The 27,968-nt window shown below is 42.9% G+C and overlaps 1 protein-coding gene across 3 annotated transcripts; it reads left to right on the top strand.

Moving 5' to 3' along the window:
* Positions 1 to 9: 9 nt before the first annotated feature.
* Positions 10 to 27,968, top strand: eif2b3 (eukaryotic translation initiation factor 2B, subunit 3 gamma). Of its 3 annotated transcripts, none has more exons than XM_079284983.1 (12): positions 10 to 84; positions 1,005 to 1,170; positions 3,803 to 3,957; positions 9,707 to 9,866; positions 10,129 to 10,240; positions 16,872 to 16,961; positions 18,998 to 19,134; positions 19,415 to 19,605; positions 20,045 to 20,107; positions 20,304 to 20,452; positions 24,339 to 24,442; positions 27,728 to 27,968. In XM_079284983.1, exons 1-12 carry the CDS (start codon positions 61 to 63, stop codon positions 27,778 to 27,780), a joined length of 1,404 nt encoding a protein of 467 aa, XP_079141109.1. In that variant the 5' UTR covers positions 10 to 60; the 3' UTR covers positions 27,781 to 27,968. The 3 variants fall into 3 exon arrangements, with proteins under 3 accessions (XP_079141109.1, XP_079141110.1, XP_079141111.1); XM_079284984.1 differs by having other exon boundaries at positions 33 to 329; XM_079284985.1 differs by lacking the exon at positions 10 to 84 and adding an exon at positions 380 to 482.

The following is a 27,968-nucleotide window of genomic DNA, read 5'->3' as shown; positions in this document are numbered from 1 at the left end:
GAGGAAGTAGTTTCCTACACGGACGCATTTCACTAAAAGCACCCATGGTGTCATCATTCGATGCTAGCTGCTAGCTCATTTCACGTAAGCTCTGTCAAATAGTTGAACGAGTAATTTAACTTCTGCCCACCGACGCTTGTCCGAGTGGGTGTTTGCTGTTCAGCGGACGTGTCCAGCTGCTCGCGAGCTGTCGGTGCAGCAGCGGTACGGTTTGCTGCTCTGTGCCAATCGTTAGCTAAGTGCTAACAACAGTGACAGCAGCCAACTTTACATGCGTCGACCGTTGCTGTCATTTCAAGCATCTGCACATTAATAGGGATCACTGACAGGTAACGTTACATTTGGACTCAATTATTAACCACTGAGCGAGTCAGCATGAGAATGTCGCCTCTTTGTTGATGCCCTTTTGTAGATTTAGCTGGAAGTGTGCCTTGACAGTATAATGCCAGTGTACCGCTAACATTAGTTATATCAAGATACGTGTAAGTTTAATTTTGACATAACGTAGAAAGAAATGCCGCTTGCCTTATGATTTATGTGACATATATGCCAGAGATATGCCTTCACAGTACAACATACAGTAAACTGTTTGTAATAGCGCTGTATTATAATGTGTTATGACTATATGCTGTGCTGAAACTGGCACACTTGCTTGTCGGAAATTTAAAAAAGCATACTTTTAGAGAGTGTACCATGTGTTTTGTATTTCCATCATGTGAATGTAAAGAAAAAAACAATTTGCGCCTTCTTCAGTGTGTAATATAAATTTAGCTTTAGTGCCGAGTCACCAACAATGACTTATTGAATTCATTACCAGCAGGTGTAATAAGGCTTTGGTAAGATACTGAACCTCAGAGCTGCCTCATCAAAACTTTCCCACAGCCACTTAGGCACATACAAACCTCTATGTGAATACACATTAACACATATTAATCTGAGTTGTGGTAGGTTTTCAGTTTACATGGATATGACTATTAATCTATCTGTTTGTCCCTCTCTTTTAGCTCCCCCCAGCGAACATTATGGAGCTCCAGGCGGTGTTGATGGCGGCTGGTGGGGGTTCTCGCATGCCGGATCTGACATACAACACCCCCAAACCAATGCTGCCTGTGGGCAACAAGCCCCTCATGTGGTACCCGCTGAACCTGCTGGAGAGGGTGGGCTTTGAAGGTGAGAGCTCCAAGTACTTCTTCTACAGAAACGACCACATGTGATATCCCTATTACTGCTACAGCTGCCTCAATTACCGCTCCCACTACTAATACATACTATGAGAAGGTTCATGTTATCAGCAGGTCGAAGGATGCTGTCCTAAAAATGTCACTACGCCAAAAAATACTCAATTAGACGTGATGTTGCCTAATTAATCCTCTTCTCAGGACTGTGCTTGATTGACTACTACCTCACTGCCCTTTTTACTTTTGTAGCACCATTTAGGGTGGGACATCTTTATTGACCTGCCTGACTAGAGATCTAATCAGCCAGAGTAATTGAAAACACTTGTGTCGGGGTGCAACGAAAAAAAAATAAGTTAAAACAATCGAAAAAAAAGAAATAGTTTGTCTTTCGCTCTCAGTCTTACTTTTTGTCCTCATACTTTGTATTTCATCCTTCACATGATTTACATGATAAAAGATGGCTGAAAGGTGAATTTTAGAAACGCTGTGCTCTGGTAATGGAACATTTCCTCGTCAGAGCCTCACATTAATTGGATCGGATGGTTGTGGCCCTCCATCCAGACTGTGTGACGGGGTCGGAAAGTGTTACAGGAGAGCGTTGGCATTCTTGGTTGGTTTCCACATAAACTGTAAAGAAGCAGAAATACAGCCCGTACTTCTACTGTACGTTTATGTGGCCCTCTTGGAAGACCTGGAACGAAAAAAATGTGCAAACGTCATTTCAGCATTAATGTGGAGAAAGAGGAACTTTAAGAGAAAAGATCACCTCCTGTTCGAACTCAAGGACCATAACTTTTACATTTTAAACCATAGAAATAGAAATAGAGTAGAACAGACATTGAACTGTTTTCCGTGGTCATTTGACAAGTACAAAAGAAAATGGTGATTGTTGTTATGGTGACGACACAAGTCAGTGGGGCCATAAATGTTGTCGTAGCTGGCTGGGGATAAATAAAAAGCTTGTCCTTCTCTGGAGCCAAAACTACATTGTTTGCAAACGGTATAAAAATGTCCGCTTCACTTACCATCCTGCCACGTTGATTTGAATGGAATTCTACTCCTATTGTTTTCTGTTTAAACACAAGTATTGTATCGGTAACATTACTGGTTTAAAACCCCAAGTAAAAATGGCCGTCCTCTAAAAAAAAAAAAAATTTGAGAGCAAATGTTTCTGAGATACTTAAATAAGACCGATATTTCCCTGTGATATAACACAAGTTGACTGAGAAGGTCATACAAATTAAATTTTTTAATTGTAATTACCAAGAAATTCATATCAACTGTGATTGATTGTCTTTTGAAGTCAGTGAGCAACCAAGGAACTACAAAGTCTCGCGCTACAGACTATATCTAATCTATTGTGGTGGGTGTTCTGCCGAGAGAGAGAGATTACAAAAATGTGACTGTAAATTATGAGATAACAAAAATAGTTAAAATGTACTGAAATGAAACAGTTAATTAAAGAATGTGCTCCACCTTTGAGACTGTGGCGTTTTAATTGCAATACCACATTGTAATTCTTTATTCTCTTCATGGTCAGTGGTCAGAGCTTTTCTGTTTGGTACCGATACAGAAGACGCGAGTGCTCTCTGGCCCCCGGCAACTTTGCTCCTTTCGCTGCATTTAACAAGTTTACAACTGTGCTGCTTTTTCCAGTCATAATTTCACCAGCTTGTCATCACACATCATCAGCCCGTGTCAGGTGTGCATTTCCTGTCTCGATTGTTCGCCTCTTGTGCTGCAGCATGCAGTAGGACCACAACCTCTGGGCTTATAAAGGGATTTGTTTCAGTATGCTGTTCTTGCCAGTAAACAGGCCTGTTTGTTATAAAAAGCCTGTAGGTCCTCACTACCCTAAATAAAACTAGCTTTCTATACATAATCATCCTGTGTGGCCAGCAGTTTACTGTGTGCAGCCAGCTAGCCAAAGCCCTGCAATTTGCTTTTACTAGGCTGACACAGCTAGAGTGAACAAATGCCCGGTAGAAAACATTTTATGCAGAGAAGGCAAATTAAAGCAGACGGACTCTGCAATGTTCCAAATTCACGAAGTGGTCTGTTAATGTTATCACCAACTTTATAAATACAAGGGAGCAGTGGTCTTAGCCTGATGTAATGTTTAGGATGTATTATAGGCAAATGGACTAGATCTTTGTACCGATTTAAGGTGTTGCGTTATCAGATCTGTGTGAGCAGGGATTAACATTTAGGTTCACCTAAAGCTGTAGGTCCAGATGGCGTCTCTCATTCAATTAAGGATCAGAGAGGAAGGCCGTCATTTTTACAATTAATTTTTTCCCTCAAAAATAGAGGTCGGGAAGTTTTTAAGAAATGTCATAACCATCGTAAAGATTTTACTTTATTTTAGGAGGAAACTATATTGGACATCAGGCTTCAGTGGGCGGCATGACGTGTTTTATTGCTTTCTGAAGACGTGTACGTTTAAAAAAAAATAAAATGATTTCAGTGTGAAAAATATTGTAGGCGCAATGATGCAACGCTTATGTGCAAGAAAGGAGCGCTAAACTTAAAAGACAATCCTGGAGCACTTCAGAGTTACCTTGACATTGTTGCAGCGATCCGCTGAGGTCTTCATACTGATTTTCGGTGACCTGTGTTTTCAGAGGTGATCGTGATCACCACCAAAGAGGTCCAAAGGCTGATGGGCACAGACTCTAAAATGAAGGACGTGAAGATGAAACTGGACGTGGTTTGCATCCAGGAAGACGGAGACATGGGCACCGCAGACGCTCTCAGACACATCCAGCGGAAGATCAAGGTGTGTGTGTGTGTGTGTCTTTGTGTGTACAGTCCGCTAACTGAGTGTAGCATGCCACCATATTAACCTCTCGCCAACAGAATAGACTTGGAAAGACTGAAGTGGTCCAGTGTTCTCAATTAATTGTTGTTTATTCATCGCGACCTTAATTTGAACAAGATAACGTGGCTAAGCTGTTAGTAATGAAGAAGTGATAAGTGCTTAACGATGTGGAGGAAGGGGGGGAGCCAACACTTATACACTCAATAATGCCTTGTTTTGTAAGCCAGTTTTCTTGTGTAATGTCGACCCTCTAGAAAAACATTGAGAGAGAAGTTTGGGGGGTTAGGCGGGCGTTGTGTGTACCGCTGGGTGACCACTGATCCGTGCCTTTCCCTCCCCATATGGTCAAGGCTGCTGAAGTGTCTCATTTCACCTTTTTAAAACACACACAAACACGCACAGACGCACGCATTTACACATGCCGACATGACATCCATGACCCCCAACCCCAATTTCCAGACCCCCCCTCTGTATACCGCCTGCTGATCCCCCCCCCCCCCCCCCCACATCCCTCCCTTCATCCAATTCAAGCAGATGAGGTCATGGTTAAGACTCAAACTCGCTGTGCTGCCAGTTTACCCAGTGCACCATTTAGTCTCTTCCTGTAGTCATGCACATCTGCGCAACATTTGTGTTTGGGTTAGTTCGGGTAAATGTCGTCCCTCTTTATATGCCACGGTTCTGACAGACGCCCAGAGACCATGAAGACATGTTTGTATGAGGTTTCGTGTTGACGTACTTTTTGAAGCATTTGCCCTTGTTTAATGTTGGATTATCAATGATTGCTTTGGGGTTGGCTCGGTATGGTTGAGTATATAGACGGCTGTACTTTACGTTATAATTACTGCTTCCTGTTTGGTTTCTCGACAATTTCTAGAGGGAAATAATGATCTACCTAAGAATCACAATCATCCTTCATCCTCTACGATTCTGAACCGTTTACAAATAAAAAAAAAAAAAAAATGTAATTGTAAAAGATAAGTTAACTGCAGTCATTTCAAACATTTTACCGGCAGTTCTCTGCTGTAATATCCCCAAAAAATAAATAAATAAATGAAACAATCAAATTTACAAGAATTCCCACTTGCAACACTCTCGGTTGAAAAATCGCTTCCTGATACCTTCTCTGTTCAGAGCGTGTCACATGAAGCGTACACTTGAAGGCATGAGGCCGCTCATTAAATAGTTGGCAGCGACATCAGTCGCCTTTGCTTTTGGAAACGAATATATCAAACACTTAAAATGCCGAATTTGTTGTGACAAGTGAGTTTAATGTTTTGTTTTTTTTCCTCTGGCATTTGAATGGGTCTGTACAAATACTTATTATTCTCTTTGCTCAAGAGTTTTTGATCCATGCATGCATAGTATAACCACACACACACACACACACACACACTTACTAGCTCCAGCATGCTCCCATTGAGAATAGTCGAGTCCCTAATCCTTTGAGCAGTCAGCTCGATTAGAGGCATTGAGTTACACACACTCGCACACTGGAGGGTGATGAGTGAGGAACTGTAACCATGGCTTGCCAAATCCCAGCACAGAGATCACTCAAACTGTCAAAGTGACGCATGAGTACAGTATAGACACACACACACACTCACTCACTCACTCATCTCTTTACACAAACACCCTCCCATGAGGGGATTTGGTGTAGCCTATCAAACTTACATACTTACAGGAATCCGTGTGCACCGTGGGTGAGCGGAGCAGGTCATTCCTCTTGATTATTGAAAAGGGAGATTACAGGCAGCATATTTTATTTAGTTCCCTCTTCAAACTGCAAGGTTACAACAAAAGTTGAGGGATGTGCCTGATTATTACTTGGGTCTTTCACAGTAAGCCCAACCAGTGAAAGGAGTACTTTACGTGCACTTTTTGCTTTGTGTGCTTAAAGCCTCTTTGACGTCAGGCTTAATCACCTGAGTGTGTGCAGGCGAATGGAACTACATATACATCGGCGTTCCAGATTCAAAGGTTCACCTTCGGTCTACACATGTTAGTCAGCGTGTGAGACGCGAGACAAAAGGTGAAGAGGGAGAGCCAAGTGAGAGATGGGCCCGAGGCTTTTCATCTGAGGTGGACACGGCAAACGTGCTTAGATGAGACTTGTTTTGAACCACCTTGCTCTCCAACCTCCAAACTACCCTTTTCATCCTTCCTGTGACACACAATAGTTTACGCTTTCTATGTTAAGCCGAGGTTTGGGCACAAAGGATCAGGTGGTGGTGGAAATGCACTGATTTAATATTTGCTAAGGACATGATGAATGAGAAGATCGTATGAATTGTATGGGAGCCATCTTGGAACAGAGTGTTCTGTTCTCATGACACATCCAGGAGTAAATCCAGGAAAGACACGTTCACTCTCATACGCAATACCACCTGAGACTCTCTTAAAATGTATGGCCAGTTCATTTTATTATTCCTCTTCTGTAAATGTAATTTTAGTTTTTAGTTCATAAATAAGGAGCAGTTTGCCATCGTATACATGGGGAGAGGTTACAGTCAACTTAACTCGCCCACATCAGCCAACCGAAAACAAGAGAAGAAATATGAAATCTGCATGAAGCTGCAGACTTGGGTGTTGATTTACAGCGGGATAAGTACTTGTTATTTAATTTTTTCGTTAAGACTAAAAATATTTCCTAATAGATTTTAAATTTGAAAAATGTTCGCTTTATTATAAGCTATCTCGCTGCTAGCTTTCCTGCTACTTGCTCTCTCGCTACTTGCTCTCTCGCTACTTGCTCTCTCGCAGCGAGCTTCCTCGCTGCTAGCTTTCTCGCTGCTAGTTCTCTCGCTGGTAGCTTTCTCACTTAAAAATCATTGGTGTAGATATTATTTGATAAAAAAGCCTTCATCAGGCAAGCTCCAAAACAAAATGGACACTATCACCATGCATACAGAGTTTCCAAGTATTGTTAAAGTGGGTTGAGATTGTGTAATCAGAGGTTTTGGACCACTGGGACAAGTGTGTGTTTGTGCATCAGTGTGTGTGGTCCTGACCTGTCCAGAGATCCTGGCTGTTGAAAGGCCAAAGTGTCTCTGTCTCCCCAGCTGACTCCACTCTGCTGTCGTGTGTGTGTGTGTGTGTGTGTGTGTGTGTGTGTGTGTGTGTGTGTGTGTGTGTGTGTGTGTGTGTGTGTGTGTGTGTGTGTGTGTGTGTGTGTGTGTGTGTGTGTGTGTGTGTGTGTGTGTGTGTGTGTGTGTGTGTGTGTGTGTGTGTGTGTGTGTGTGTGTGTGTGTTGGAGAGGAGAGTTGAAAGGTCTCTGAGTTTCAGTGTCAGTAGATCTCCTGCAGACACCTCCAGCTTTGCCGTGGCAGCTTCCTGTCGCCAGGTCCCGACCAGGTTACGCTGGGAGTTACCTCTCTAGCTCAACTCCACGACCCCTGACCCCACTGATACCGGCCCTCTGCACACACACGCGCTCACGGAGAGCTCAGCTCTTCAACATTCACCCTTAGTGTTCGTTACTTACAAAATCAAGTCAATTCTTTAATCCTTTGTAGTTTCCATAACGCATCATCATTTTCACGTATTTCAAGTGAAATGGTGTTAAAGTGTTAAAGTGCTTCCTCTCCAATTTCAGAATGTAGTAGACAGAAAAACAGATGTGTACCGCTGTAGTGTTATTGGTTTCTTATTCATTCTTCTTGGTCAGGCTAAACAGTTGAGGTGTTGGTTATGTTTTCTTAAATTATTTTAAGATGCATCTTTTTACTTTAACTACATACTTGTACGCTGATGTGCTTCAGTGAATGCAGTACATTAAGTTTCACCAGTGCCTCCCATCATCCACTTTCTCTTCACTCTTTCCCCCTTCCATCTTTTCCTTATTATACTTCCAATGTTCCTCCCTTTTTCTTTCTTCATTTTTGACAGGTTGATTTTTTACTAACCAGTTGATCGTCCTTACATCCCCCCCCCCCCCATCTCTCACTCTTTCTTTTCCTTCTCCCCTCCGTCACAGACATAGTAAAGATGTCTCTGTCGTTACGGCGGCTGGTGCTAATGGTGGGATTAAGTCTTATGCTGACAGCCTTCATCACAGGACAGACGGATGGATACCGCACACAGACACACAAATGTGGGCGCACCCACATGTAAACACACGCGCACACACACACACACACACACACACACATACACACACAGGCACACACACAGGCAGACATGTAACGTCCATGGAGGCCAGTTCATAGGAGTGATGTCTGTTTTCTGCTCCCTGTCGTTGGTGGTAGAGTAAGTGATATCTCTATGGAATTCACAAGCTGTGTATTGATATACAGTTTCAGACCTAGATTGGTTTACACATTATTATACAGCTGGAACGCTGAGCATAGTTTGAGTTTTAGTTTATGATGGAAATAATCTCTGGAGTGTGAAATTCTTAAAGAATATTCTTTCTCTGGCCTTCCTTGGCAAATGATCGAGGGTTTATTTTAAATACGAGTGTCTTTTGTCATTTGGGTTTTGGAACTCATGCACCAAGATCCTTATTCTGTTTGCATCATGATGTCAGAGCGGTGCTGCTTTTGGATCAGTTCATAGGAAGGTGCTTAAAGTCGGGTGGCCTAGCTTTGCTGTCCTTGGTGAAAGAGGAAGATAGGAAGTTATTTATGTGATATTCTGTCAGTCTCTGCCAAGATAATAGAAACAAATTATTAAAATTATTTACAAATTTAGAGGTGGTCTTGATTTATTTTACCCACTTATTGTTTTCAGAGGTATGATCGCTCACAGGCGGAAAAGTAAACCTCTGTCCGGCACTGTTTGAAACAATGAATGGAAAATTACAACTATCGTGCAAAAGGGTTGAGCAAAGTTTCAGTTGCATTCAGCAAACTGTTGCTGTTCAGGTCATACCGCCCGGTTCAATATCAAAGTAGTTCCAATCGTGCAACATTTCCAGCTAAAGCTGTTTTTACGTTGTCACTGTGGCCTTTGTTATTTGTAGCAGCTCAACTGTTGTTTGGTCCTATAAGCCGGTTTTCTGTTGTTGGGAACTTCATTCATCTTCTAATGTCGCATGTTTTCATTTGAAGTTATTTGTTTGCATTCATTGCTGTGATGTCACTGTACACATGCAGCAAAAGGATGATGAGGCAGCATTTCATCAACAGAGCTCACTTTCAAACAAAGGAGTTGAATCAGATGATGAGAAACAGACGCTTTCTTAAAACAATGATAACTGTTTGGCTGGTGTACAAGCAGTGCTAACAAGGAGGAGCTCACTGTTGACCAAGAACAGTTCATTTCTTCATTCTCCTCCGTCTCTGTCTGTCTCAAACTCCGTCTCGGTGAGCCAATTTCTGTTGAGTATTGAAATAACCAAGTTCAAGCTCTCATGTCCTGAGGGGTTTATGTGGAGCGATGTCGCCACATATATTTATGTGAAGTCTGCGTGCGCGCTGAGACGACTTTCGTGAGTGAGGAAAGCTCACTTTGTAAACACGACTCGCCCTTCAAGCTATATCTTATGCATTTCTGTGTTTTTTACGTGTTTGCAGGGGAGACATTGGAAATGTCTGCAAATTCACAACAGGCGAGAAGATTCGGTTCCAAAAAGCCAGAAACAAGCCAGAAACTTCCATTTGAAAGCCTGAGAGATCCAGTATGTTGTGGTCTTTTTGTCACATCTTATTCATACACCGTCTCACTTTACTGTCTCTGTCTCTGTCCTCCCGACCTCCCTCTTCAGACGGACGTGCTGGTGGTGAGCTGTGACCTGATAACAGATGTGGCGCTTCACGAGGTGGTCGACCTGTTCAGAGCCCACAATGCAACACTGGCCATGCTGATGAGCAACGCCCATGAGTTCACAGAGACGGTCCCAGGCCAGAAGGGCAAGAAAAAGACAGGTAAGAAGAAAAAGTAATCACAGGGGAAGACACTGTTACTGCAGACATTACTGATAGGATGTGTGATTGGTCATTATATATTTACACTTAAAGAATTCATTTCAGTCAAGGTCTTAATGCTCATCATGCATATGCAATGGCCTATGCCCCAAATATTTAAGAGAGGAAACGGGCTTCCTCATAAACGTGTCTTTACTCTTAGCCTCCATTGTTTTGTGTTAACATTACATATTGTGTATTTCTCCCCCCCCCCCCCCCCCAGGTGAACAGAGAGACTTTGTGGGAGTGGATCAGTCAGGGAAGAGGCTGCTGTTCATGGCCAATGAGGCAGATCTGGAGGACGGGCTGTCAATTCGGAAGTCTATCATGAGGAAGTAAGTCATTTTAAAGATGGGTTTATCTGGATTACAAAAACATATTTCATCTCTTACCTCGAGTGCTTTTATATCTATCTATCCATGCAGATAGGTTTGGTTTAATTTTGAGATATCCATCTCTAAGATATCTCCACCCACCCCACTATAATAAAGCACATGTAGGAAATACTCACTATATAATAATAAACGGTCCTTGTTGTGAAAGGGACAGTTTCTCCAGTAGAAACAAGTGAAAACCGGTCACAACAAAGCCTGTGGACTCCTCTATTGCAACTTTGTGTGATATTCATGGCTAAATATCGCTGGTGAGAAAATAGTTTTGGTAATTAGGTGAGCCGACCGTTAAACGATCAGTGTTTGGGATAAATATGTTCTGTGATTAGGTTTAGATCAGAGTCTGTGTGTTTTAGGCTGAAAGGCTCTGTGGTGGGTGTGTGGGATTTCTGTTACAGGAAGAGTACTCGAGGTAGGTCTTCCTTTCTGAGTCCTAAAATGCGTGTATGTGTGAGAGCGGGTGTTTTGGGAGCTCGTAAATACTTCATGGAGCCAAAGCCACTGTAAATTCTGGCCAGAGGGGGGCCAGAGCAGCTGCTTGCATGCTTCCCTGCACAGAGAAATCTTCAGCCACACACACACACACACACACACACACACACCGAAAGAAATGCTTATATGAACACACACAGAAACCTCGGGGTGGACATTGATGGAGAGAAAACACTCTTGCGTTGTCATCTGTGTTATGGAAACACGAGCCCACAGCTAAACATTTGTGGCTTACGTTGAAGGACTTGGACTTTTAAATCACCTCTGATCATTCATACACACACACGCGTCACACAACCATACCAGACAAATCTCTCCACGTACAGTATTTATGCAGACGGTAACACATAGCAGAATAAATTCCAGAGTTGTGTTTTTTTTGTTATAACAGCACTGGGTAGTTTTACAAGATCTGACTGTTTTGCACATCAGTACCATCCAGTCAAAGGTCATTTCGTCACAGCACGTCATACACACACTGCAGGTGCCTTCCTTTTATAATTTGTATTTTACACGTTGCACACCATCTCATTCATGGAACATTTGTGCTCACCAGTTTGATCCCAGCTGGGTCCTTCGTACAGAGTATTATATCTCCAGTTTATTTGCTTCCAGTTCCAATTCATTCTCTTCAGCCATCAGTGCCGTGCTTCCGTCCACACGATCATGCATTCACTCTTTCATCCTTGTTCAAAATGAAGATTTGAATACATTGAATGCACTCCTCACAGTGCCCACCAATCCAATGTTCATATGTGGAAATAGATGTGATCTTGTTTAGTTTTTTTTCTAGACTAAAGTCATAATTATTTTCCCCTCTTCACTTCGTTCTTTCAGCCATCTCTCCCTTATTCTGTGCGTCATACCATACATCTGTTTGTTTATCCATTCTTGCATCCTTGTTTGTCCTCAATCCTGTGCTCTTTTTTTCTCCTCTCCTTCTTTACGTTTTCCACATGGAGGAGTGTTCAAAACATTCTGCACATGTGAGATAGTTTGACCTGGAAATCGCTTAAAACGGTGTGAAAGGACTCCAGCAGAGCTTCCCCTCGTACGTTACAGCTCCACCTGTCAGGGTCTCTTGGACGCAGGCCTGGAGGAACAGTTGGCTGCGTGTTAATTGGCCGATTCCAAATCACAATTGTTTGAATTGAATATTGTCCATACTTCTACATCATGTGTCTTTACTATGGTGGTTGCTTGTAAAATAAGAATACAATAAACAAAGCAGGGAAGCTATAAAAGGTGCATCTGTTTGCAATGATTGCACGAGACAGATGGGCTGAAACCGGCACAAACACCACACGCTGCACCTTCCACAACTGTAGAGAGAGAGAGAGAGAGAGAGAGAGAGAGAGAGAGAGAGAGACTTTCGTGGTACTTTACTTTATTAATCCAAGTGTTGAGTCATCCTCGCCTGCAGAGACACTAAATTCCTGCTCCACTTGACACCGAGGTCTACAGCACTCGCAGCAACCAGAAGTCACGTGACGTTGCTAGAAGAGCAACATGTTTACCCTCGTTTGGGAAACACAAGCTGTTTGTTGCATTCTGCCAAACGTGTAACTGAATATAGTGGTACGTGGCCAGTGCTCGGTGTTTTCATCAGGACGACTAACAACCTTTAAAAAAAATAAAAAATGGAATTTATGTTTTAGTTTCCAAATAGTAGAATACTTTCCTGCTTTAAAATAAATCCCATTCAGTTCATACAGATAATTCAGTTCAGGATCGAAGCTTTGGAGAGTCTTGATTTTGGGGTTAAAGAAAAACAATACAAGAGAACAATGATTTGTTGATCTGTTTTGTTTTTGTGGTTGTTATTTAATATTTCAGTGAAATAAGAGGTAGAATATTATCCAAAGATTAGATTGAATGACCATTTTGTCCCTACATTTGTCTAGATAGGGCCAGTGTTGGTGTATTTCTATGGCGTGTGTACACATCACAGTATTCTCGAGAAAATGTTTTTTTTGGCACATCTGTTATATTTAGATATTGAATGTGTAATTTGAGTGACTGAGATCATGTCTAATCATCCTCTGAGTTACTTTCCAAATGGCTGAAACCATTTCCTTCATTAGGGTGTAGCACCTGTACTGTGATACTCCCTCATCGTCCTCATGCATGTGACCCAGCAGTTTCCACTCTGCTAAAATCGAGTCCTTTGACATCTTAAAAACAGGCTGTGGCCCAGTGTCAAATCAAACTATTTTTGGTTTGCTTTTTCTTTCTTCATCAAAAAAAAAAAAAAAACGCTTTGCATAAAATTAAGTGTTCTGCTAATGTCAAAAATAATTCATTCGGTGGCTGGATTCACGTAATTGATGGCAGTGGTCAGACGAGGTCCAGTGGGCAGAACCAACACTTGATTGCGAGACTTCACTCTGCTGTTCAACATGTTTTTGTGAAGCCTGAAGTGCTGCACAACCCTGATACCTGTTCTTCACCATGCTGCCCTTCACTTGTAAGAGCACCTGTTCCTGCTCCTGCAATCTCTCTCTCTGGTTCCTGCTCTTGACTCGTACCCCCAGATGCCAAACGGTGATGTCACATGCTGGGTGTTCCCATAAATTCCGCTTTAAGCCCACGATACACACACACACACACACACACACACACGCAGGCGCACACCTGGGAAATGTTGTATGAACAAATACATTTGACAAACACCCGCAGAGCGTGTCTGTGCTCGCACATGTGTTTTTATGCTTTTTAATAAAATAGCCAAACACAGACGGAACTACACACACACACACAGTTCGATTTATGGCTTTCAGCATTTGGTTGTGACATATGTGTGACGAGGAAATCCTCCTGTGTCACTCTAGTTATAGTGCAGGCCTGGTTAAGACAGGGAGAGTTATAAGGAGACGGGTCAACATTGTAGAGGAGAGTTTTTGATGGAAGAGAGAGGAAGGAAGTGAGCGGTAGAGGGGTTGCATCATTCACCATTTTCAGTATCCTATCGTGGGTCATGGCAGATATATTTTATTTGACATTTATTCATAATTAGGTAATTTCTCTGCATGTTAAAGAGTGAAGAGCAGTTTTAAAGTCTCTGAACCCACACAGGTGTTTTGAGCTTATGGTCCCGTTACTGGCACTGCTGGTGACTGTTTGGCAGACTAGTGCTGGTGGCGCCGGCTAAATCAAAAGATACCGATGGCAACAAGAAGAGGTTCAATAGTAGAACCGATATGTATATACAGATGGTTGACAAATGAAAGGAAAAACCATAAATACAAGTAGAGAAGCTTAATAAATGAAGCTGCTTCTTATTAGAATCAGAAATCCGTCTCTAGTCAACTGGCCGTCACTCCACAGCCGCGGATTAATCCGCTGGTATCAGTTCATCGATACAACTATCATTGGTGAAAGCCCCACATACCTCCGCTCTCTACTCATCCTCTCCAACAGGAACCGCAATTTACGCTCCAGCAATTTAATCAACACGGTCATTCCAAACGTCCGCACCGCCTTCGGCCGCTTCTCGTTGCAAAAGAAGCTAAAACTCCACACCCTCATTCCATCGTCCTCCTCCAACAACTCATTGCAAACGATAGACTGTGATCGCTGCAACCGTCTGTTTGTTATTTATTTATTGTGCATATTATGATGTCGTAATCTTTGTACGAGATTCGTTTGTAACGACTTGCCTTTTTTGGCCGGGTCGTCATCGTTAATGAGAACTGGTTCTCAATTGACTTATTTGGTTAAATAAAGGTAAAATTAAAAAAGAAACATAAAATAAATACTTTATTGATCCCCAGGAGGGTATCGGTATGTTGAGCCAAATTATCTGAATCACATGCCATGGACTTTTCAGTCACCAGTAACCCAGATTTGAGAGAACACTTTAGACAATGCTCCCCACCATCATCGTCAAAACACCAAATAAAAGAATATTTCTTTCTTTCTTTCTTTCAATCTTTTTATTTTCAGTTTACACAGGAGTACGACATGCCACTCACAAACAGAACAGTACGTAACATACCTGCCAACCACACAAACAACCAATCCCTGACACACAAAAAAATGAAAAATAAATAAATATAAGTCATCATCCTTCCACTAGATACCAATAAACATTATGAATATTATGAATATATCTCCCTGGGCGTCCCCCGGAACCCAAAGTTACAAAAACCTCCCTCCTACACACATCCACTTTTCAGCCCATACATTGTATATGCCAAATATTGTCCTCCACATGAGTTACATACAATATGGCGGCCAACCATGCAAACAGTCACACACACTGACAAACTAAATATTGTGGACCTTCTTCCTTCAGAGTCACTTGGATCCCACCATACAAACAGTTCCTTCAGAGTCACTTGGTTCCCACGATTGCAAAACCTCTTAGTAGGATTTCGGGATGTTCCTCTCCAATATAATCCATAACAGGGTCCCAAACAGAGAAGAACCCATCTGTCTCCATGGAGAACATATGTGAGCCGTTCCAGTGGGATTAATTGAAGAACATTATAGAGCCAACTTGAAACAGATGGTTTTGCATCATCTAGCCAGTGCTGTAAGATTGATAACCGTGCGCAGTACCATAGAATACTAAGGATTCTTTTATATCTGTTTAATACAGGTGAGGCAGCGTCTCGGCCTAAAATGCATTGTAGAGGATTGAGCTCAATAGGACATTGTGTTATGGAGGATATTTGGTGACCAATATTTATTTATTTCTTGCCTGTAAAATAACATAGAATCTCAGATTTAGTTTCAACTGATTTCAGTTTGAAAACGTAGATCGGCCCGCTCAGGATCTTCACATATAAACAGTGAACCGTCATCTGCTTTTCATTGAGTCAAAGTTACGCTATTGTTGTGTGGTAACGAGGCACAGACTTTTCAGATCAATCTGCTTTTACAACTTTAACAATCTAAATCAGTGCAGCATGCTTTGAAAGCTGGTGAGCAGTAATGGAAGGCCGATATGTGATTTGCAGCAAATGGACTAAAACATGTAAAAGCACCGGTATGCTCCTTTTAGGAACAATGCGCCCCACAGCTTTTACTATGTGGTGATTGAAGAGGAAGAGGAGGAGAGGTCGTAGGAGAGGATGAAGGGCTTTATTGAAACCCAGAGGACGACATGGTTTTCGTTGGCTCTCGCTTCGTAAATGTCACATGGTCAAACTGTGTGTCTGTGTGCAAATAAATGTGTGAATGCATGATTGGGGGTGACGCTGTGTCTGTGTGCATGTGACCCCCCCCCCCCCCCCCCCCCCATAAACCTGTCTCACTGGCGGCAGCTCTGTTGGGCGACATCTACGGTAGCTGACGGAGGACAATAGACAGATGTCACTATTCCCTGACTTTTATGTGAGCCCACGGCCGTGTCTGGCTTTCATCTAAAGTTCCCGTCCTATGTGCAAAGCGGAGGTAAATTAAAAGAGCTTTCAGTCAACGAGAAACAAACATAAAACATAAACACAGCAGGTGGAAAGAATCCGAGCGAGTTGTCCTCGAAAGTAGCAGCCATGGTTATGATGCTTGTTCATGAAAGTGGTGCACGCATGCAGTGCGGCGGGACTCCACAAACGCATATTCTGATGAAAACTCTGGTGTATTTCAGCCTAAAAAATGGGCCATATTCACAAACAGCAAAAATTATGAATAGTTAATATGCTATTGCATTGACCAAGTGTATTAAATAGCTATGAAATTGTCGCCCTTTCATCCTCAATTATTGTTATAATTAAAATATGAATATAAACTGAGTGTCCCAGACTTGGCTTACAATGGAGTTTATGACCATGGCCACATTGAAATGTGACAGTTATTGTTTTTACTGACTCGGCCAAAAATGATCCGCTCCTCCGCCAACTTCTAGTGCCATGAAATTGGGCAAATGAAGCCCACGTTCAGTTGTGAAAGTCTGTTGCTTTTTTGCTTTAGGGGCCATGGTTCTCTCTTACGACTTATTTTGTGCGCAAGTTAAGTTAAGAACATTTCTACGCACGTAATTGTGATTGAGGCCCAATGTGTTTTTAGTGCTGATGAATTAATAAAAGGTCAGATTTGGTGTGATTGTCTTCTCTTGACTCTTGTCTTCTACCTGCAGACATCCCAGGATGCACATCAAAACGGGCCTCGTGGACGCTCACCTCTACTGTCTGAAAAAAGCAGTGGTGGACTTTCTCGCCGACAACAAGTGAGTTCTTCTCTTATTTCTGACTATGAATATAGGAATGAACACAATTAGATAAATTGCTGTCCGACCATAGTTTCAAACTAATTTGAAAATGTGTACCTGCGGCGCGAGCAGTATTGGTTCTACATGCACGCATACACTTGGTAGGAACCCACACAGTCAAACAGACATTCGCAGTAGTACGTGTTAAACGTGGTTACATGGTGTGTAAGGCTTTGAAAGGACCCGTTAGCACGGTATTCTAGCGAGGTGTTAATTTGTTTTACTATGTGCCACTGAGGCAGGCTGTTAGGCCTTTAGCCTCTGAGGAAGGCAGTGTCACAGGGAGCCTCTGTGGCTCCACTGGCTGTGCCAACATGGTCAGATTGGTAAGAGAAATCGAAAGACCGATATGAGCTCGTATTCAAATGTTTTGCACATATAATTAGGTGTTAGTAATGACATAATGGTATTAAGTAGGGGTGCAATACAGTTATCTCATGATTCAGTTAAAAAAATATAAGATATGTTGACAAGAATGTCCTCAAACAGCTTTGTATCGCAGAATATTGTGCCACAACCCGTTAGAGCAGTGGTTCTCAAACTTTTTCTGTCACGCCCCACTTTGGAGGACAGACTAGTGAGGACTAGTGGGCGGGCCCCACAGTTTGAGAACCACTGCGTTAGAGGATGGATCGTTAACAACAAATCTGACCAGGTCTTCCCTGGTCTGCCCTCCAGACGAGGTTTGTCCAGACGAGGATGTCTTACCTCACCTCCTCCCGTATATTAATAATATAACATTTTGGAAAACTGTGTACACTTAAGGAGGAGATCTACTGTAGCGCATTTAAAGACAAATATATCAAGCGTGTTTGATAACGACGCCACTTGATCTCCATACATCCCAGACAAGGAACAGCGCTAAGATACAGGGTGGCGCCAAGCTTCTCCATATGACACTTTGATGACACTTTGCCAACATGTGTGTGTGCTGAACAGTTTTAAAAGTGAACAATTTCAAATGGAGTGTCCAGTTTTAGATAATACATAAATACATCCAAAGCCAACGAACACAAATCACTCAACTCCCATCTCTTCACCCCTGCTGAATATGTTTGGTTAAGGCGAGCGGTACTCTTGAACGTAGTCATTTGCCATAGATATAAATCTTACATCATTACATCACTAATGGACCCTCTGCTGCCGCCGTATATCATCTCTCTTGTTAGATGACTCATTTCTTTCTTCAGCTCTTTTCTTGGACTTTCTTTTAAACAGCTCCTCTCTCTCTCTCTCTCTCTCTCTCTCTCTCTCTCTCTCTCTCTCTCTCTCTCTCTCTCTCTCTCTTCCATGCTGTCTCTTGCTCAAGGAGAGAAATGGACAGAGTAACTGTTGTTTTTCTCCTGTCATTCAGATGGAAATTCTAATCTCTCTTTTTAAAAGAAAGTAAGAGCGGGCAAGTGAAAGGGGGGGGGACACTGAGCGTAGCACAGTGCATGGAGGAAATTAACACGGGGAAGTTACCTCCTGGTTACACAGAGGGAGACTTGAAGTCATCATTCTACACTGAGGTGCTTATTGTCATGACCTGCTTTTTATTAGATGTACGTTAAATAACAATAACTATATTATTTAATTAGAGTCTATTGAATTTACTAACAATCTACTCGATTACAGTAATTATAAAGGCATCATTTGACTTCCTGTTTGCAATTACTATAACTTCTGTAGGATTACTCGATCTCTCTTTAAAGATAATCTAGATGTCAGATGTTGGGCACAAATGGCAATTTGCAAGGTCATCATTGCAAATGCGCTCCCCTTCTCTGCTGTCTTAGATGCATAGCACCAGAAGGATACACTTCTTTCACTCACAGTTACTAGAAGTGAAGCTTTCCTAACAAATTCTCGACGAGGAAGCCATTATCTAACCATAGCACATTAAACTGAGCTCATGGACTTATGTTGTGGCTTGTGTGTGGTGCTGATGGCTTTTTAGGATGCTCAACATGATGTTGAAATCGTATTTAATCTTTCCTCTTCTCGTACTGTAGGTCCATCTCTTCGATCCGTGGTGAGCTGGTGCCGTATTTGGTGCGGAAGCAGTTTTCAAAAACAACCAACAGTCCCAAAATCAAAGAGGACGCGGAGGACCAGAACCAGAAAACGGTCGACGGCTCCACCAGCCACGGTCAGTGTTTACACCGGCGCGTCACTAAAATCAGAGGGGAAACACCATTTAACAGCCACGGCGGTGTCAGAATAGCTCTGGGTCTTATTCATATGAGCCATGGAGAACATCGATGTTTGGCTTTTGTTTGAAATGAACACTGACATAGAACTCATAGAAAGTTGACAAAAAAAGGACAACTCTGCCTAATCCAGAGGCATGCAAATTCCCCCTAAACAGTGTGTGTGTGTGATAACTTAAACGCCTAACTGCGCTCTACTTGCCTCTTTGTATTGTCCAGAGCTCCTCATCTCCTCACGAGACGAGCCTCTCCTCCAGCTGGCCCAGGAGCGCTCCTGTTGGAACGACCACCGCGGGGACATGAGCGAGGCTTACCACGGAGGAAAGCTCCGCTGCTACGTTCACATCGTTGACCAGGGCCTTTGCTACCGCGTCAACACTTTAGCTGCTTACATAGAAGCAAACCGGCTGGTGAGTCGGACGTAAACCTGCTCCTTTTTTGCTAAACACGTATTTTTTAAAAGTGTGCATGTTCTGTAGAAACTGCATGTGCATTTGAGTACAGTTGTATGTGCCTAGATATGTTGATGTATCTATGGCTTTAATTTTATGACATAAAGTATGAGGACTGCAAAGATTAGTCGATTAGTCAAGCAACAAATACCCAGCATTCTCTGGTTCCAGCCTTTCATTCTCATTCTTGTGGATGTCGTCGTTTTCATTTTCCATTTTCATTGCTCATAATTCTGCTTCTATTTTGCCACTTCTAATGCAGAATGTCATGCTTGTTTGAGTCCCGTGTACTTGGCCCTATGACCCAATTCCTCCAGATGGATCATTAAAGTGATCTTATCACCTTATTATATTTAAATCTCATATTCGCCGCTCTCTTCTGCCTCCTCCCAACTAGGCCCCAAAGCTGTTTGAGGAGCCAGCAGTCCACCCTTCCGCTGTCATTTCTGAGAGATGTCAGGTAAGTGTAATGTGGAAGAAGAACCATGAGACAGTTCAAAACTCTTATTTATATTCCTGTTTTCTTACATTTCCCTCTCAATTAGCAGTTTTACTAATTGCCCTATATCACAGCTAGTCCAATCTGCACTTCCACTGGAGAGGCCTGTGAATGCATTCATGTGCGAGTCATGTTACCGTTTGTGCTCGGCCAACAGATGGGATCAGACAGCATCATCGGAGCGCAGTGCCAGGTAGCAGATAAGACTTCCATCAAGAGGTCCACCATCGGAAACTACACCACGGTTAGAGAGAAGGTCAAAGTCACCAACTCTATCATCATGCACCAGGTTACCATCGAGGAGGGGTGAGAACACACACACGCATGCACACACTCGTTGATGACATGTACTTTGAAGTGATTCTGCAAACACATTCATTTAGCCTGGAAAAGAATTTCACCTCCGAGGCATGTTTCTGAATTACAGTTTTAATTGTCACGTCAGCGTTTAGTGTTCAGTCAGTACATGACTTCAGTGTGAGACAAAGACGGCAACGTAGTGGAATTTAATAAACAAAAGATTTCAAAATAGGACGAGTGATCGTACGACGCCAGGAAAAAATGTGTCCTTGCACAATCCCCCAAAAATGACTCAACTGCTTCCTTTTTATCTGTTGACACTGTTTGTCTTTCACATATCTTCATTCACTGCGTACCTGGGTGGGTGTGTGTGTGGGTGTGTGTGTGGGTGGGTGGGTGGGCAGATGCTTGTGTCCGTTGATGGGACGTGTAGCAGGTTTTGTGTTCTGTGCTGCCCAGGGGGTCAAACGGGGAGCGTCGAGTTAACAATGCATCTATTGGTGTGCAACCAGCCAGAGACCAGTTCCAAACAAACACGGAGCTGTTGAACTGAAACACACAGCGTTCATATATTTCGTTTAGCCCCTAATTTACTTGGCCATACCAACGTTCCCGCTGGTTCTGGACTTTGTGGAACACTGTGGGGGTTTGAAAGGTGTATTCCAGACTGCAAACGTCTGAGCTGTTTGATGGTTGCCTTAGGAAGTCAGGAGAATTTAAGTTATTATTCATTGATCAGTTTCATCAATACCAGCTCATCAAATGCCAGAAAATGTGTCTATTTCTATTTTGATAATCTGTTATGTCATGTATTATGTCAGTCCCTTCACATGCAGGTTAGTTTTCACCGTTTTCCTATTTTCTTTAGCTTTAAGGTTGATAATATGGTATTTACAACGAAACATTTTCATGGCTGCACCATTCCATTCATAGGAAACCAGGTATATTCAGTTCTTAACGTTGGAATGAAAGTTCATTGCATTTGAATTAAGTTTAATTTTACATCAAGAGTTTGTAAAGACCGGCTCACCACCGGGTTAACGAGGTTTAAGGGGACATCAAGCATTTTCTGAATACATCTTCACAAATCTAATTTGTTTCAGAGCAATATTGTTATAATTTGAATAATTTTTTCATTGGCTGTTTATGATGGTCACTAGACATAATTGTGGATGTGCTGAAAATTCTACAAAAGTGTTGCTTTTCTTCTCAGAAACCAGCAGGAGAAACCAAACTATTTACTTCGTTCTTTACAGCTGTTACATCACTGAAATGAACCCGGAAGGATTGTTTTATATTCCAAGTCGCAGGACATGGCAGATATTGTGTTTGCCACATGATGACGTCACTTGGGGAGGGGAAAAAAAAAAAGCCCCAGTCTGAATAGTGATGAATCACGATCAGTCACTTTATTACGCATCACGGTTTTCAAAGGTAGCGAGTAGTTAAAAGTGGTCAAAATTGACTGCTTTGTTGCAACCAAAGAGGACTTTGTACAGAGAGCGCCAGCAGCCACTGTAGAATTAGCATGTCGATTGATGTGCTCAGTCTCTCAGCCAGAAACTAGTGGAAAGAGACTCATCTTGGCCTCAAGTCTGGATTTTAATGCACTCATTCACAGGCTCCCTTTTTCATATCTCAGTTTCTTACTCTTCCCTCTCTTTTCTCTCCATCAAGGCCTCAACACCATCTATCTCCTGTCTCTCTCCAGCTCTTCTTAAGCCTTTTCAGGGACCCCAGCCAGCCAGCATGGGGACCCTCATCATGCCCATGTAGGTGCATGCACAAAGGCATGAAAGAACGAGAGAGAAGGGAAGAAAGAAGCGAGGGGAAAGCAAGCTAGCACGCAAGAAAGAAACTGTGATTCTTTCTTTTCTTTCTTTCTTTTCTTTTCTTTTTAAGGACATAAGAAGGAAGGAGAAAGAAGGAAAGAAAGAGCCAGTGTGAGGGGATTAGCAGACCCCGGCCATGTCGCAGAAGCCCCTCGCATTTCTGCTTTCTTTGTTTGGAGCTGACCAGAACTTGTTGACAAAGCGCTGCATGTTTGGGAAGGGGGATAGTAAGGGTCAACTTTACAGGGGGGGGTTGGTACGGGAGGTGGGGGTTGACGTGTGTGTGTGTGTGTGTGTGTGTGGGGGGGGGGGGGGGTCATGGCAAGGAGGAGCCCCGGTGTTAGTAATTAGTGGTGTTTCAGCTCTGAAGCTTCTTTGGTGGTCCCTCTCTCTCTCTCTAATGTTACAAAACTCTGAATCTTGTAATCTCCCATCACCAACTACCACCACCACCTCCTAGGTAGTCACTTACACACACACGCACACACACACACACTCCTTTCTCCCTCTCCTTCCAGGCCTAACCACCTGAACAGAATAGGCCAACACAAACCTGCGTCTGTGTGTGAGGTGCAGAGGGCCAAGTGTGTGTGCGTCACTGCCCGGGCAAGACCAACCCGTGTTCTCCGCCGGGCTCCCCGAGCCACTGAGGCACACATTCTCTAACCCACGCACTTTTCACGTACACGCCCTCCACGGTTAGCTGACACAGGACACACAAGACTGTCTGTGTCTCCCCTCCAAGAATTTTATGGTGATGGTTTGGCTGAATGTGAGCACGGTGGGTTGGCACTGCCAGCTCAGGTGGGACCGTAGCACTGAGCCAACAATGTCTTAACACGCACACACACAGGCATACACAAAGACGCACGTGCACACAGCATGGGCTGCTTTTGTTCTTCAATATACATATGCTAATTTCATGTCAATAATTTCAGTTGCTTGGATGCGTTTGAGTCTTCGGAGCAGGTGTGAGGATCCCTGATCGCTCCACTAATGTGCGGAGCGGAGGAACTCAACAGTCAACAGTGGAATGCTGTGGCCGTACTGGGCAGCTCCCAGTATCAATGTTCTTAAACTGTGTGTGTGCACGCCGTGTGTGTCGCGTGTGTACGTAAGGGTGGGCGGAAGAAAACAGAATGTGAACCACAAACATGTTTGGCTCTCCTGCAGGCCCAGAGAGCAAACAGCAGGGTCGGAAAATCCTGTTTCAACAGCATAATACCTGTCCGAGAACAAATATGAATCTCTTAACTGCTCAAGAGTACCAGAAATCAAACATGAAACGTTTAAGAAGGATGGGATCATTGCAGGTCTGTCATATTAGATGTCATTATTTTCTAATGTGTATCTAATGAAACAAAGCAGTGTGACATCACTGGTTCTGGCCAAAATGTAGAAGAGAGTTATGAGCAGTTCCACCAATGAGTGATGTTTCATTTTTATATCGCACCACACATGAAGGCCTCAACCAATCACATTCTGTCATACGTGACCTGTTCAAAACATGCACTATAGTGTTCAACAACACTGAGGCTTCGATGTCCAGACCAAGACTGCAAACTTTATTGCTCCTGTCATCCCCGACAAAGGCCGAGCATACCAGATCTACCCCGTCCGTTCCAGAGGGAACTCAAATTCACAAACTCGAGTAAATAGCTTACAGTAGCTTAGGCGATACAACAACGTACCTCAGGCAGTCTGCCAGACGCTACTCTGGGTCAGTAGGATCCCGGTAGCTGGTCCTCTGTGTGCAACAATTTATTGAACCTTTTACTGAAAAAGTAATTTATTCCTCATGTCCCCGGTGTGTAAAGACCTTTAGATTGCGTCATTGAAGTCGTGAAGAATTGAGAGGATTGACTTTTCTACAGTGGACAAACAAGTTCAACGTAAACATAATAAGCATGTCACAGAAATATGTTTTTTCTTTCCAATCCTTTTTTTATTATCTTGTGACGCAATGAGGAGTTCTGACAGCCTGGTTGGGAACCTCTGCTGTAGAAATATCCGAACAACGTGACTGATGTAATGTGTGTGTGTGTGTGTGTGGTTTCCAGGTGTAACATCCAGGGCTGCGTGATCTGCAGTAACGCCGTCATCGGCCGAGGAGCAGACCTCAAGTACTGTCTGGTGGGAAGCGGACAACAGATCGAACCAGAGGGTGAGCTCCACTATCGTAAACACGTAAAAGATAATGGCTTTCTTTTCTCACAGCGATGGTCAACACCCTCTCTTGTCTCATTACCCCGGGAAGCTGAAAGTACATTTTAGGCGTTTGGATTTAGCAGAACAAACGGTAGTTGACCGTTTTTGCGTCTCCATATTAAATCAACTTGACAATGAAAGAAAGGACAGAGTAAGCGAAGTAACAGAAACGCCTCACATCACAACACTTCAAACGACAGCCTACAAATCAATGCTCTCTTTTGAAGCCCGCGGCACTTCTCCTCTGCTGACTCCGATAAGGTGTGTGTGTGTGTGTGGGGGGGGGTAGGTAGGTAGGTAGGTATCTGGAAGTGCCAATTGTTCAAGCCAACTAGGAACGTTTCTGAATTCTGTGTGATAGAGATTTGTCAGATATTTTTTTATTTTCTTTATTTATTTATTTATTTCCTTAATCCTCTTGTCCCCAAAGCTAGCTAAGTGTGTGTGTGTGTGTGTGTGTGTGTGTGTGTGTGTGTGTGTGTGTGTGTGTGTGTGTGTGTGTGTGTGTGTGTGTGTGTGTGTGTGTGTGTGTGTGTGTGTGTGTGTGTGTGTGTGTGTGTGTGTGTGTGTGTGTGTGTGTGTCACATTGATGGAGAGGTTAGAGAGCAGGGCCAGAACAGGACCACCCGGAATTCAGCAGCCTCCAGCCACATCCAACACACACACATATAGAGCGCAAGCTCGGCTACCAGACTAAGCAGCCTAATTGAGTGAACAACAGGGTGCTCTAAGTAACAACAGTGTGAATTTGAGCTGAACTCTCCTGAAAAAAAAAAAATGTTTGAGACGTTTTGAAGCATCAGTACAGACCTTGCTTCAGCTTTTCTGAGGGACATGTTTCCCCACTGGCCAGCAACGAGCTGCTGACTTCATGTTGTTGAACACTGGAAACTTAGACCCCTGGTTGCATAATTGTTTTGCGTACACTGCATGGCCAAAAGTTCACACAATTGCAAAGTTCCAGCCTCTATGTCTCTGATGGACGGACAGTCTCTCTTTGGCTCACATTTTATCGTATAGTTTCTCTCTTAGATGTTATTTTATAAAATGCCTTGTTGTCTCTTCAGGAGACATTGTAAAGGGGATCTGCTGTGTATATAGTCAAGTGAAGTCAAGTTTATTTAAATAGCCCAAAACCGCAAGTTTTCCCTCAGAGGGCTTTACAGTATGTACAGCATACAGCACTCTCTTATTCTCAAAGTGAACACAGGAAACAAAAACAGGAGCTGAGAGAGCAATAGACGAACGACCCCGTGTCCCATGCCTGAAGAGGGGATGAAACCATATGGCTCTCGAATCACTGAGTTGTTCATAATTACAGAAATTTGGCGCATTAACTTTCTGGCACATGGAAGCACCCATGTGGTGGATATCAAAATCCATTTCACCTCGAGCAGAGTGAGAAGGAAATAAAAACATGCCTAAACTAAACTTTTATCTTAGTCTTGGATCATGGACAACACTTTATGCTCAGTATCATGTTGAAAACGCTATATATATATATATATATATATATATATATATATATATATATATATATATATATATATATACATAGTCTACTGTAATCCACTTAAAAAATGCCTCAACAGTCTTTGGTAGAATCCCCAAACATCTACCGGTTTATGGATCAGGCTTAGATCCGATTAGTTTCATCTCTGTAGTGCGCTGCTCGAATGATAAAGCTGCTCTCCTGTTTGCTTCCCTATTGTAAGAAAGCACAGGCTTGTCCTCTAGCTACTAATCTAGCCTGCGAAAGACATTACACACCCACTCCACTGCTGAAGCTGTTAGCAGCCAAGGACCACCCTGCTAGTTAGCCACACACACACACACACACACACACAGATACAGGTCCGTCAGGTGTTGATATTTAAAAGATACACACCTTTCCTCTGGGTGCTTTGATAAATACACACACGCATACATTACAACACTGTCTCCTCTTCTTCCCTTTGTCTCCTGAAGATGACACGATGTTCTTCTCTAGTGGTGCATCCTGATTACAATCAACTAACAGTCGGTTAGAATGTGTGCTGACGACACATGTCTTATTTCTCTCCTTTATTTGTTGAATCAGGTCAGAGTGTGAACTGTCTATTATCAATGGCCCACAGGAGAAAATTGTAAATATATATTCCTAATACATTTAAACCCTTTTCAGGATAAGTTACTGATGAATTAACGGACCCAGATAGAGTACCCCTTTCTCCATAGTCGCGTCCTCTGCTGCTGTCCAACGCTCCATTTGTCCTCCCCTCACTCCTCCACTGCAGAGCATAAACTCCTTCTGAGCGGCAGATTCCTTCACACTAAACGCCATCTGTGTGGACGGAACGTTAGTCTCTGCCACCGTTTGCTTTGGATCAGGACCGGTGCTCGGAGCCGGAGGGAGGAGCAGCGTCTGCTCCCCTCGTGCTGAACTAGCTTTGGGTTGAGAGGGATAGCCAGAAAATGCTTTTTGTGAGGTTCAGGGGTAGCGGTCAGGGTGACCTATAGGTCTCAACACTCTGAAGGTTCTGGGACTGATTTCTAATACAGCATAGCACCGTACAGTGGGTTTGCACGCTGTAGCCTGTTGATTAGAGCTGTCATTTAGCATGAAAAGGCCTTTAAAGAAATGACGAATCGATGAAAGAAATCTGAGTTGACTAAGACCAAAACATCCGAGTAGTTGACTAATCGACTAAGAGGGGACAGCGGTTATCTACTAATTGCATACATATGCCAGGCAGACATTGGTTTCCATTCATTTCAGTTTGGTAAAATGAATATGCAGAAATGACTTAATGGGAATCACATTGGGGTAAACACTTCAGTGCCTATAAATCTTTGGTAAAAGTCTTCTGAGTCGTGTAATGAACACGGTTCCTTAAAGATTCCTGAAAGGCATTCAATCTATTCATCTCTAAATAAGGCCTTAATGGGTATTAAAATGTCTAAAAATCAATCTTCCTAAGGTAAAAGTGCCAGGACATGGGAATAATTGGTGGTATCTATTTTATGAATAATTTACCAAATTCCTCTCGGATTAATGTCATCCAGCTCAGAGCAGATGTACCGTCTGTGGCAGTGGCATTAAATGTTGTTTTTTGGTGAAGATTTATGAAGCTGAAGGGTTTTGCAGATTTCTTAAGAGAAAAAATCAAAACCCTAGATTTCAATAGAAAACACAAGAATCCCCGTGTGTTGTCAAACATCAGTACTGTTGATTGTTAAAACAAATGTTATTTATTTTTAGCCGAGAGGACTAACGAGGTCATCGTTGGAACGGACCAGCTGATGGAGATCTAGCTCCCACAGGGATGGAGTGGTGTCCCCTCATTAACCAATCAGAGAGCAGCGAAACACAGCGGACAACTAATTCATCAGCTGACTGACCAACCGGAAGCCTGGATGCTGCTTGTGAACAGTTCTACTCTCTCTTCTTCATAGGTGTTTTCTGCATTGTGTCCAAATAAAACAAGTGCGTAAACCCATGA

Source organism: Melanostigma gelatinosum, assembly GCF_949748355.1.
Source record: "Melanostigma gelatinosum genome assembly, chromosome: 15".
Classification (NCBI taxonomy): Eukaryota; Metazoa; Chordata; class Actinopteri; order Perciformes; family Zoarcidae; genus Melanostigma; species Melanostigma gelatinosum.
This window is presented reverse-complemented; position numbering and strand designations above follow the sequence as displayed.

Coding starts and splice junctions, on each gene's coding strand:
- eif2b3 (XM_079284983.1), top strand. CDS start 61: ATGCTAGCTGCTAGCTCATTTCAC. Junction 85..1,004: donor TAGCTGCTAGCTCATTTCAC/GTAAGCTCTGTC, acceptor CCTCTCTTTTAG/CTCCCCCCAGCGAACATTAT. Junction 1,171..3,802: donor GGAGAGGGTGGGCTTTGAAG/GTGAGAGCTCCA, acceptor CTGTGTTTTCAG/AGGTGATCGTGATCACCACC.